This window comes from Lepisosteus platostomus, chromosome 6 (genome assembly GCF_059453375.1).
Source record: "Lepisosteus platostomus isolate fLepPlt1 chromosome 6, fLepPlt1.hap1, whole genome shotgun sequence".
NCBI classification, from domain to species: domain Eukaryota; kingdom Metazoa; phylum Chordata; class Actinopteri; order Semionotiformes; family Lepisosteidae; genus Lepisosteus; species Lepisosteus platostomus.
The window spans coordinates 58,115,703-58,127,225 of NC_142616.1; the positions used below are offsets into that span (position 1 = coordinate 58,115,703).

The following is an 11,523-nucleotide window of genomic DNA, read 5'->3' on the forward strand; positions in this document are numbered from 1 at the left end:
AGATTGCTGAGAAGACTGAGCAGAAGATTGCAGAGTCACGCGAGGGCTACAGGCCTATAGCCAGACACTCTTCGATTCTGTTTTTCAGCATTGCTGACTTGGCCAACATTGACCCCATGTACCAGTACTCACTCAACTGGTTTGTCAACCTCTACATCAATTCCATCCAGGAAAGGTGAGAGTTACAGCGTTACAGCAAGCTAAGACACTTCATTGAATGCTGTTAAATTTAATTTACATTTGCAAATTCACTGGGTCAGGAGGGAGCGTTTAATTGTATGTTGGAACTCCTTTAGTGTGGAAAGAACAAGCACATTTAGCCTTTCCCAACTTGAAATCCAGCCAGGTAAATTTCACTAAACCCAAACTCTTGTATTGTTTACACAATTATTTTATTCAGTGGCATTGCATCTTAACTGCTATAAAGGAACAGGTAGAGTTCAATTCCATGCTGAAAGGTAAAGAGTAGAAAATAAACACAAGACAATGAATTCCATTCATTTGCAGATTTCAGTTTTCCACCTTTGCTCCTGTTCTCCCTGAGTTTGGACACTCATTCTCCTGCTTTTTGCCCTTTTCCTCACTGCTCCCCACCCCTTCTCACCTCTGCTTTCTGTCTTTTGTTCTCCTACGCTTTATTTATCTGCTACTTTCCCGTTCTTCCTCACACCCGAAAAAGGATCCACAGCCGAAACGTCATGTTTCTTTTTTTTTTCTATATTTTTCAGCATGGAATGAACCTTTCAATATTCCTTTGCAGCCTACGCATGCTGACGCAGCTACTCACTCGAATGTCTTACCTGTTGTGTGAAGTAGGATGTGAAGAATTTAGCAGTATTGGGTAGACCACGATAAACCAGTGGACTTCAAGCTTTGGTGATACTTCTATTATTTAATGCACAGATCACTCATGACATTAACAATAAAACAGAAACAACAACACACACAGTTTAGACCTCTTGCTCCCTCTTGTGTATCTCTAAAGAAACTGCATCCATTTCTTTTCAGTAACAAGTCCAAGATCTTGGAGAAAAGGCTCAGATACCTGAATGATCACTTCACATACAACCTGTACTGCAATGTATGCCGATCACTGTTTGAAAAAGACAAGCTCCTCTTCTCTTTCCTGCTGTGCTGCAACCTCTTATTGTGAGTCACTCTCTTTTGTTTTAAGCTTGTTACCAATATAGCAATTTAGAAGAAAGAAGCTCCTGCTCTGTGGAGTATTAATAACCAATCAGTGAAATACTCTATATGAGGTGTAAATCCGGTTGCTATATAAAAAAGAATCACGTGGAAAATGTTAAATCTTTAAATAATTTCAGCAAAGATATCTGTTGCAGTTGAACAGGGGTTCAGTATATCTGCATTGTTCCTGTCTTCCTGAAATTCAAAATACGTGTAATGCAAGACCAGCAGTATTTTATAGATGTTGGCTGTGCTTTCTGTATGTATAAGTTTGTTTATTTCACATGGTCGAGTTTTTAATTAATTAAAAGCTTATTTAAATTAATTAATAGCTTTATTATTAACTGCTAACTGCTTATGGTGAGATGGTAGCATTACTACTAGAGGCATGGGATGATATTGTGTCAAGTGCTTGATGTGGTTTTAATATAAATCTGCCAAGGGTGGTAGGAACATTAGATCCTTTTTTCAGCAGACAGTGTAGGCCATTTATGATATGATTATGCAACCATTCATGCCTGTTTTTTGTAGGGCTAAAAAGGAGATAGATTATTCGGACTTCATGTTCCTGTTGACGGGAGGAGTGGGCCTGCAGAACAAGTTGCCCAATCCAGATCCGTCCTGGTTGCTGGACAGGAGCTGGGATGAGATCTGCAGAGCCAGTGACTTGCCTGCTCTCAAGGGGCTCCGGTAAGCTACGTAAAGAGAGGGTCACCCTTCTCTTTGTCTGCATTAAATGTCAGGAATGTGCTTTGTTCTGCTGTGCAATTTATTGTTATAAACAGTCATTTCTATTTAAAAACAGTTCATGATAACTGGAAAATATCAACTAAGAGCTTCCCTGCCCACCCTAGTACAAACCTGAACAATTTAGGAGACTCACTGCACGCAGATATATCTTTCGCTTTCTTTTACTCAACCTGTATTGGTCACAGGCACTGACGTTGGAGCCAACCAGTTTCTGTGAAAGTTCCTGTACACAACTAAGTCTTGTTGTCAGGCACATATCACTACAGTCCTGTCCTTGTCATTGTTAGTATTCAAATATTACACATTTTATATGTGTGAATATGGTATTAACTTTAGTCTATTTTCTGGCATAGTTGAATGCATCATGCAGTAAGTACAGTGTTGGCTCATATGTTGTTTTTTATAGAAACATACCATATGTATTGCTATATGTCAATAGGTGATGCTACAGTCTTAAATTTAAAAACCTGAAAAATGTGTTTGTGGGCATTAGTGGTTTCTTTTTGTGTATTCCTGTAATAGGGAGGATTTCAGCAAGTATCCAGAGAATTTTCTAGACATTTATGACAGCAAAGAGCCATACAATACCCCCTTACCCAAACCTTGGAACGAGAAGCTCAATGACTTTCAAAAGATTATTATTTTTCGATGCCTCAGGCCTGACAAGGTATGTAAAACTGGAAAACAATGAGATGTCCCTTATGTGGACACTTTCCAGGCAAAAGACTGATGAACAATGAATCTGATACAATTTTGAGAATTTAACAAACATCACTTTCCAATAAACAGAATGAATGGCATCATTTGTAATATAATATATATCATATTTCCATTTTAGTTTGATTGATAGTCTGATGCCGAGTACATCATGAATTAATACTTTAACCACTATACCTGTTTTTTTTTAAGATCACACCAGCTATTACAAACTATGTGACTGATAAACTGGGGAAGAAGTTTGTAGAGCCTCCACCTTTCGACTTGACTAAGAGCTACTTAGACTCTAACTCCACCATCCCTCTTGTCTTCATCCTGTCGCCAGGAGCTGACCCCATGGCCAGTGAGTACGAAGACCTGGCAAGACTTCTTTAGTCCATGGTTGCTTTATTAATACTGTTTTGTGGGATAGGCCTTGAAAAAATAATCAGAGATATTTTTCTTTCTGAAATTGGGTGGCTTGCAACGTTTATGAATTGCATTTTTATAAGCAGCATTTTCGTGTATTGATTTATACTAAAACATATCTTAAAGCATTGTTATTTCAATGCTAAACAAGTGCCATTGAATTTCAAGTAGGCATGATTCATGATTCTTTTGCATAATCCTTGTAAGGCAGAGACCTTTGTGCTTAATTGCAGGGATCTTTTAACATCATTCTGGTTCACAGCATGTCATCATAATCTTTGTATTTAGCTGTGCAGGAGTTACAATAAGATGAGGCAGTGTGTGCAAAAGCAGAAGTGAGGTTCTGGCATTATGGGCTGTCAACTCCACATGTCACTCATTCCGTTGTCTCTCCACCTTTGCTCCCAGGCCTACTGAAGTTTGCCAATGACAAAAACATGGGAGGTTCCAAGTTCCAGTCCATCTCCCTGGGACAGGGGCAGGGTCCTATCGCTGCCAAGATGATCAGCGCCGCCATAAAGGAGGGCACCTGGGTGTGTCTGCAGAACTGCCACCTTGCCGTGTCCTGGATGCCCACCCTGGAGAAGATCTGTGAGGAGTTCAGTGTTGACACCTGTCACCCTGACTTCCGGCTCTGGCTCACCAGCTACCCATCTCCCAAGGTAGAGAGCAGTAGAGTGAAAACTGGGGGGCATAGTCACAACTTATATTTATCACAAAATCCAGAGAAACGTGGACTTAAACAAGATTAAAAAGAAGATTTTGAAATTTCATCGTGGGGTGTCTCCTTCTTTTATAAAACAAGTAAAGAAATGAAGAATTTGCAGGCAACTGAATTTCACCAATGCCTACAATAATTCCAATACTTACTGTTAATGTGGTCTGTTACATGTACAAAACATCATTCTTATTCTCCCCCACTTACGTAATTTATCATCCAACGCTTACTCTTCCGTCTTGGTGTGTTTGTTACAGACTGGAGAAGAGGTTTATTGACATATCAGTTGAGTGTAACTCAAGCCCATCTGTCGCATTGATCAAACTAAAACTTCGTATTGTGCTAAGAGCTGATTAGGTTTTAAATAAGGTGGCTGCTGTGTGGGGGAATAACAAATTTAATGCCCACAATATTAAGGGCATCATATAAATAAATTCATGCACTGCTGCATTAGAGCACCAATTGCCTGAAAGCAGGCCTAGAAAATACAGAGCCTTCTTATTCTACTGCCTCTGTGAATATATTACTATAGTTGTAACACAATCTTATATTGTGTCTAATGTGACAAAATGACCTTTGGGTGTTGTCTTAAGCTATTGTTGTTTTAGAGATACATACAATTCATGCAGATAATTAGCTTTCGAGAACCTAAAACCTTTAGACTAACATGTGCCTGCAAATGAATTATTTTTCTTCCTTTTACTGCTAATAATTTACTAGGCAGGGTGAATGCTGGGATGAGATGAAGGTGATATATTATGTGGATTACGATGATCTATGTCTGCACCTCTTTTCTTTATATTGGTGATCTTCGCGGATTCTGGTATTGCGGTATTGTTACTAAAATGGCCCATTTCCCAAATTACATTAAAATCCAAGAGTTAGCACACACCGTAGGGACTGCCAAGGAAAGTCAATGATGAATTCAAGTGCAGATCTGATACTGCCTCATGCAGATGTGGGGAGCACCAGACAAATGGTGGTATAGACGTTGCGACAGATGTGTTTTGTTGTTGTGTTCAGTTCCCAGTGACCATTCTGCAAAATGGAGTGAAGATGACCAATGAGCCGCCCACAGGCCTGAGACTGAACTTGCTCCAATCCTACCTCACCGACCCTGTCTCAGACCCTGATTTCTTCAGTGCTTGCCCCAACAAAGAGCTGGTCAGTGACAACGCACCATATTTCTGATGTCTTATTAATAAGATCTGATTTTGGAGAATTTTTGATATTTCTATAAATTATTGGATCTATGTGATCAACTATTTGAGAGCACTTGAAATTAATTAATCTTATTTTGTCAAGCACGAAGGATTATAAAAAGTATGTTTGGACTTTTAAAACAACTCATTGCACAGCTGCTAGTCATGATATTCTTTTAAGCACCTTTTTATGTACACCCCAGGATTGTGATTGAAAGGCATTAGTTTTGTACTTTTTTCTTCTTACAGATATGGGAGAAGCTCTTGTATGGGGTTTGCTTCTTTCATGCTCTGGTCCAGGAGAGAAAGAAGTTTGGGCCCCTTGGCTGGAATATTCCCTATGGGTTTAATGAGTCAGACCTGCGTATCAGCATCAGACAGCTACAGGTATAGTGCTGGATTAATCTGAAGGATGACAGCCCCCTAATGCACTGTGATCTTCTCATACGAAATATACATGTCTGTAATAACATTTCCAGCCGAAAAAAAGGTCAATATTTTCTCCTGCTTGAAAAGTTGATAAAAGTTTATAAAGGAAATACTAAAACCTTATAAACTGTCTCAAGAATAAAGGAATACTCTGACTGGTCATTTAGCAGTGACATTCGTTAATGTTGAGGTACAGCAACTTGGGAAGATCACAAGACAACAGGTTTAACAGTGTGATCAACAAAGTTAAAACCCACAAAGTGATCATTGATTGACGTAATTAAAAATAAATTATATCAGGGTTTAAATTCAGGTTGTATTCCAATGCCCTGTGTGCATTCTCTCTGTGTGCTGTTTTTCAGCTCTTTATAAATGAGTATGAACAGGTGCCCTTTGAAGCTATCACCTACCTGACAGGGGAGTGTAACTATGGGGGCCGCGTGACAGATGACTGGGACAGACGCCTCCTCATGACCATTCTGGCAGATTTCTACAACCCCGAAATCATCGAAAACCCTCGTTATACCTTCTCACCCAGCGGGAAATACTATGCTCCTCCGAAGTCCATTTACGAAGACTATATTGAATTTATTAAGGTGACCGCAGTAAGAGTGAAATTATGTTTCCACTCCAGATTTCCTGACAAGGAAGGCTATTTGTAGTAATCTATATTGCAGAAAAAATGTGGTAGTGAATTAGGGATTTTGCTGCCCATTTGAAAATAATTTGATAGGATGGATTTCTTTGCAAATGTTCCATTTGGTCTATTATGATGATAAGGCTGTATCTGATTTATTTATATGAGGACCTCATTAAGCTCTTGTTTTATCAGATCACAGTTAAATTGCTACTGGCTCCACACTCCCTCCATTCTTTGTCATCTCGCAACAAAATGCTTATCACCTGTCTGAGCCTCCCTTATTAATAAAATGAACAATTCCCTATTATCCAATATGGATCCAAGATTGTGGTTCACTGTTAGAAATCACACATGGCGGTGGAGCTATGGATCTTGGGAATCTCTTGCGAAGGTTAAACGTGCCGTTCTCTACACCGTAGGCCCTTCCGTTCAGCCAGCACCCGGAGGTGTTCGGTATGCACGAGAACGTGGACATCTCCAAAGACCTGCAGCAGACCAAGCTGCTCTTCGACTCGCTGCTGCTGACCCAGGGGGGCGCGCGACAGGGGGGCGCTAGTGCGGGGGCTGACAGCACCCTCTACGACATTGCCAACGACATCCTCAGCAAGGTCGGGGACTGCGAACGAGCAGTGCACAGCTCCCCAAGCAGAGTCTGTTGGTCTGTCCATGCAACAGGCTTGTCCAGCTGGCTGGGCACTGCTTTGGGAAAAAACCCGAGCAATTGATATTGTGTCTCTGTAATCTACTTGGCTGCAGATGTTGCTTAATAATAATTTGTTCCTCTCTTCTTTTGCAGCTGCCAAAGGACTTTGACATCGAGGCTTCCTTGGCAAAGTTCCCTGTGAGATACGAGGAGAGCATGAACACTGTGCTGGTGCAGGAAATGGAGAGGTTCAACACGTAAGAGCTAGTGCTGCGCAGCTTCCAATCCACGTGCCAATGTCCAATCAATGAACGTTGTAAATTAGGGCAATTCGAAACAGTGGGAGTCCTGATTACCAAGCTACAAATTCCAGATTTAAATCCACATTATCAGCAAGGTTATCTAATCTTAACTGCACTCTGTTTAATGTTATCTTATCTTATGTGATTATAGTCAATCCACTTGTTTTAGCATAGAGTTAGAAAAAGATGTTACTCTTGTTGGGGGAAAATAACGTCAATGAGGATAACCACTGATAATCAGAAGGATTTGAAACTTGTGTTTTAAACAGAAGCCATAAATGATGTAAAAAGTCTTTGCCTTTTTTTTTTTGTATGAGGTGAGAAGAGACGTTTATTATTCGGATCAAAAGATGGTTATTTTTAAATGTACGAATCGCATCTGTCCCATTGCAGGCTGAGTCGAACAATCCGCACAAGCCTTCAGAACCTCCAGAAGGCCATCAGGGGGCTTGTGGTAATGGATGCAGAGCTAGAGGCGATCTCCAGCAGCCTGCTGGTGGGCAAGGTCCCAGAGAAATGGGCCAAGCGCTCCTATCCCAGCCTCAAACCCCTTGGCAGCTATGTCACTGACTTCCTGGCCAGGCTGAAGTTCTTACAGGTACTGCTGTAAACGTTAATGTGTCCCTGTACGTATGTATAACATATTGTACTGTAGCTGCTGTCAGAAAATAACCTTTTTTTCTTTAAAAAAAGAAATGTATTGCTAGGCATTTAAAGATGCAAAACGGTTTATTGAATGGAATGTGCTTCTAACTGCTAAATTAAATAAGATGACTCGTTTTTGAGTAAAATGTATGTGATGAGTACGTCTATTCTATAGAGGATCCATTTGCATGAGTCTCAAATTTGCATAAATACAAAATGCGATTTGCAAAATATCTCAATATTGAATGGCGAACACATTACAAAGTTTGAATGCTGTGTTGAATTTAAGTGTTATCGTGTAATTTACGATAACTTGAGTCTTGCAGGGCTCATTCCGTAGAACAGTGCCCAAGTGTAATAGTTCTTTGTAGCCTTGTGTAACCTTCTGTAACGTTGTGCTTCTGTGTGCTTCTGTCCAGGACTGGTATGAGAATGACAAGCCTCATGTGTTCTGGCTGTCCGGGTTCTTCTTCACCCAGGCCTTCCTGACTGGGGCCATGCAGAATTATGCTAGGAAATATTCCATCCCCATTGACCTGCTAGGATTTGATTTCCAGGTACTTCAGTTCCAGTTCGCCTTAAAGTTTATTGTCATATGCAGAAGTGCAATGAAATGCTTATTTGCATGTATGCTAAAATACAAAGACATTAAAGGAATCGCCAAAAACATGTACACAGAACAGCAGCAGCAACAACAAGTTAAATAACATACAACTTAAAAAATATCAGTCCAAGCCAGTGGTAGGGGTAAGGATCAGTAATCTACCGGCTTGTGGGAAGAAACTGTCTCAGAAACTGGAAGATTGTGCCTTTATGCTCCTATAATGCCTACCAGAGGGAAGGGGCGAGAAAAATGAGAAACCAGGACGATTGGTATCCTTAGCGATACTTCCAGCCTTCCTGAGACAGCGAGTTTTAAAGATGTCCGAAATAGCAGGGAGCTGTACTCCAGTGATGGACTGGACTGGTCTGGTCAGCCCCTGTAACGCCTTCCGGTCAGACAACGAATTGCTGCCAAGCCACACTGTAATGCCACACGTGAGGCACACTCTCAAGAGCTCTTTGGTTGAGTTGTTTCATTTTTAGTCTTTTGAAAGATCCTTAGTGAAGGTTATCAGGAATTTCCTTTTGTTCCCTTTTCTGGCACTGTTATGAATTGGACAGTTTGGGGGAGTCTTAGGTTACATTCACACTTCGCTAGTAAGCTCAACAACAGATAGATAAGACTTTATTGATCCCGAAGGGAAATTGATGTGTTACAGCAGCCCAGCCCAAGACAAGCAAAAACAGACATCCGAATAGACTAAAAATTAAAATACGTACAGTAATGCAAAATAAATATAAAATAAATACGTAGGTGTGTGCAAAATATGCTCATAGTCACTGTAAAAACAATAAAATAAACAACCTTAATTATAAACTGCATTTGTTCAGTTTTATTACTGAAGTGTTTGCACTCCACGTTTAAACGAACAGCAAACATGGTGGACACCACAATATGGTGAAGGTTTTTTACTTTTTGAAGAACAGAGCACATTGGGTACCAGTACACTTATCTGGAGCTCCTCAGGCACAGCTCTGTAATTTAACACACTGCATTGCTACATGCACTGGTGATGATCTCCAGTAAAATAGGGTTAAACACTTGGATAAGCTTCTTGTCCAAGCTAGGAACTGCATGACTGTTATTCAGATAATTCGGGATGAATTTTTCAGGATGAAAGTCAGTGTTAAACAATGACATGATTACTTGTGCAGCAATCCATTGAGCAATTACTGTGCAGTTGTAATATAGACATACAGTTATTACTTCTCATTAACGAACCCAAGAAAATGACCTCACTTATTACCTGTTCCAGGCAGGTTTAACTACCGTGATTAAAATATAAAAATATGTGTATATGTAAACCATATGAAGACCAAAAAGTCAACCTGCAGTCACATTTAGGCTGTGTAAATACAAGACTTCAACTCCTTAGCAAAATTATAATTAAGATTAATTTCACTGCCTTGTTTTTGATCTACAGCTTTGTTGTTGTTCTTCTCTTATTTATGTGCTTTACCAGGGCAACCTGCATGTAAGAAAAGCATCTAATGAATATCACACACTAACACTTATTTAGACATTGATAAGGCAGTAATCTCACTGCTCTTCATCCGCATGCCAGGTTCTTCCCAATGACACCTCTGATTCCTCCCCGGAAGATGGAGTCTATATCCACGGCCTCTTCTTAGACGGCGCCCGCTGGGACAGGAAAAGGTCAGTACGAGAAATCGGCAAACCATATTTACTTTTAAAACAGAAGGAATAATAAGCTAATACGAGGCGATTGTAAACTAAAAGGTACTGTAGGTTTCTTAAAACTTCTTATCAGACATTTGTAGTTCAAGGAGGCAGCTGCATCAGCATGCGTAGGCTGCAATGGAACAAGGAAAGGCTTATTCTCTTTTCAGCATGGAATAAACCTTTACTTGTTCTTTATCCGACATTTGCTTTTTTTCATACCTAAAACCGTATGTATATGCGTTTGATCTCGTGCTTCTTATAATATGGCAGATCAGCACTGATTTGACATTAACTCGGTCAATAAATATTCAGTGCTGTGCTTGTTGCTTGATTCTTTACAGTGGGGTTCTGGCAGAGCAGTTCCCTAAAGTCCTCTTCGATGCAGTCCCCATTGTCTGGATAAAGCCCAGTAAGTACCTCGATTCCCGCTTTCACTGCATCAGCAAAAGTAGAAATGTTGTCTGTCTTTATTCAGAAGCGAATACAAGTTTTGGACAAGTGTATATTCTTATACCTATATTCTTATACCCTCTTATGTATCCTGCAGCTCTTGTGTATACGGCACAACTCAGACGGACTGACTTGGCAATCCCAAGATGCTTTGTTTCTCAAAATAAAAAGGGGACAATGATTGTGAGATTGTAAAAAAAATCTGTGTCTGCTTCCTCCTCAGCTAAGAAGAAGGCTTCAGAAAAGGCTTCCAATCTGTATGTGTGTCCCTTATACAAGACCAGCGAGAGGAAGGGCACCCTTTCCACCACAGGGCACTCTACCAACTTTGTGATCGCCATGCTGCTGCCCAGCGACAGGCGGGTCCAACACTGGGTGAAGCGAGGGGTGGCGCTGCTGTGCCAGCTGGATGACTGATCGGGGCACAGCTCTTCTTCTCCAGCAGAGCACAGTCACAGAACTCTTAACTGTTCTTTTTACATTTGCAAGTCCCTACATGAAGCAAGGCAACATTTCTTTCTTTGGATGTAATAAATCATTTAATATAAAATTTGTAGTATATGTTATTTATTTTCGAACTAATCTTTTGTGCTGTGAGTACCTTGGGATTCATAAAATGGCAAACATCTCACGAATGTTCAATATCTAAAGAGCTTTTAATTTGCTTATTTTAATCTTGATCTTACTCAATGCACGCTTTTGAATGTACCTACCAACGTATAAGTCCTTGCGCAATGTAAACATTTGCTAATACAGTCAATAAATTATTTTCTGTGCCTTTAATATCACTCCTTTGTATTTTTGTCTGTGTAAGCAGCCTTGGGTTTCCATTTCCTTTCAAAATAAGTTATCAGCAATCTGCACAGGCAGTGTGGACAGAAAGCCAAATCATGAAATAACCCTTTCATCTTATCAAGCGCACAGTGACAGGTCCTGCATTGCACTACTAATACAGAGAAACACGTGCCGTACTACAGAATACAGTACCTTTAAATGGACTGTTAACATTTATTTTTTGCTATAGATAATATAATTATAGTAAGTGTTGGAACTGTCTTGCATTAATTTTACAAAACTTCAGTACATTACTATAACAATTGTCTCAGTTTCCTTAACTAAAAATATACGTTCTTTTTTTTTTACT

General features: G+C 40.0%; 1 protein-coding gene across 1 annotated transcript in view; it reads left to right on the plus strand.

The window, feature by feature from the left end:
- The window catches only part of dnah12 (dynein, axonemal, heavy chain 12), a 54,900-nt gene extending 43,738 nt beyond the window's left edge, over positions 1-11,162 (plus strand). The window contains exons 59-74 of the mRNA XM_088636606.1: positions 3-175; positions 1,009-1,149; positions 1,720-1,878; positions 2,461-2,605; positions 2,848-2,998; positions 3,472-3,725; positions 4,805-4,945; positions 5,233-5,370; positions 5,775-6,008; positions 6,472-6,660; positions 6,849-6,952; positions 7,391-7,595; positions 8,062-8,199; positions 9,811-9,902; positions 10,271-10,338; positions 10,603-11,162. Coding sequence (XP_088492732.1) covers positions 3-175; positions 1,009-1,149; positions 1,720-1,878; positions 2,461-2,605; positions 2,848-2,998; positions 3,472-3,725; positions 4,805-4,945; positions 5,233-5,370; positions 5,775-6,008; positions 6,472-6,660; positions 6,849-6,952; positions 7,391-7,595; positions 8,062-8,199; positions 9,811-9,902; positions 10,271-10,338; positions 10,603-10,796 — 2,526 coding nt within the window. The 3' untranslated portion in view covers positions 10,797-11,162. The remainder of the gene's footprint in view (positions 1-2; positions 176-1,008; positions 1,150-1,719; positions 1,879-2,460; positions 2,606-2,847; positions 2,999-3,471; positions 3,726-4,804; positions 4,946-5,232; positions 5,371-5,774; positions 6,009-6,471; positions 6,661-6,848; positions 6,953-7,390; positions 7,596-8,061; positions 8,200-9,810; positions 9,903-10,270; positions 10,339-10,602) is intronic.
- Positions 11,163-11,523: the final 361 nt, after the last annotated feature.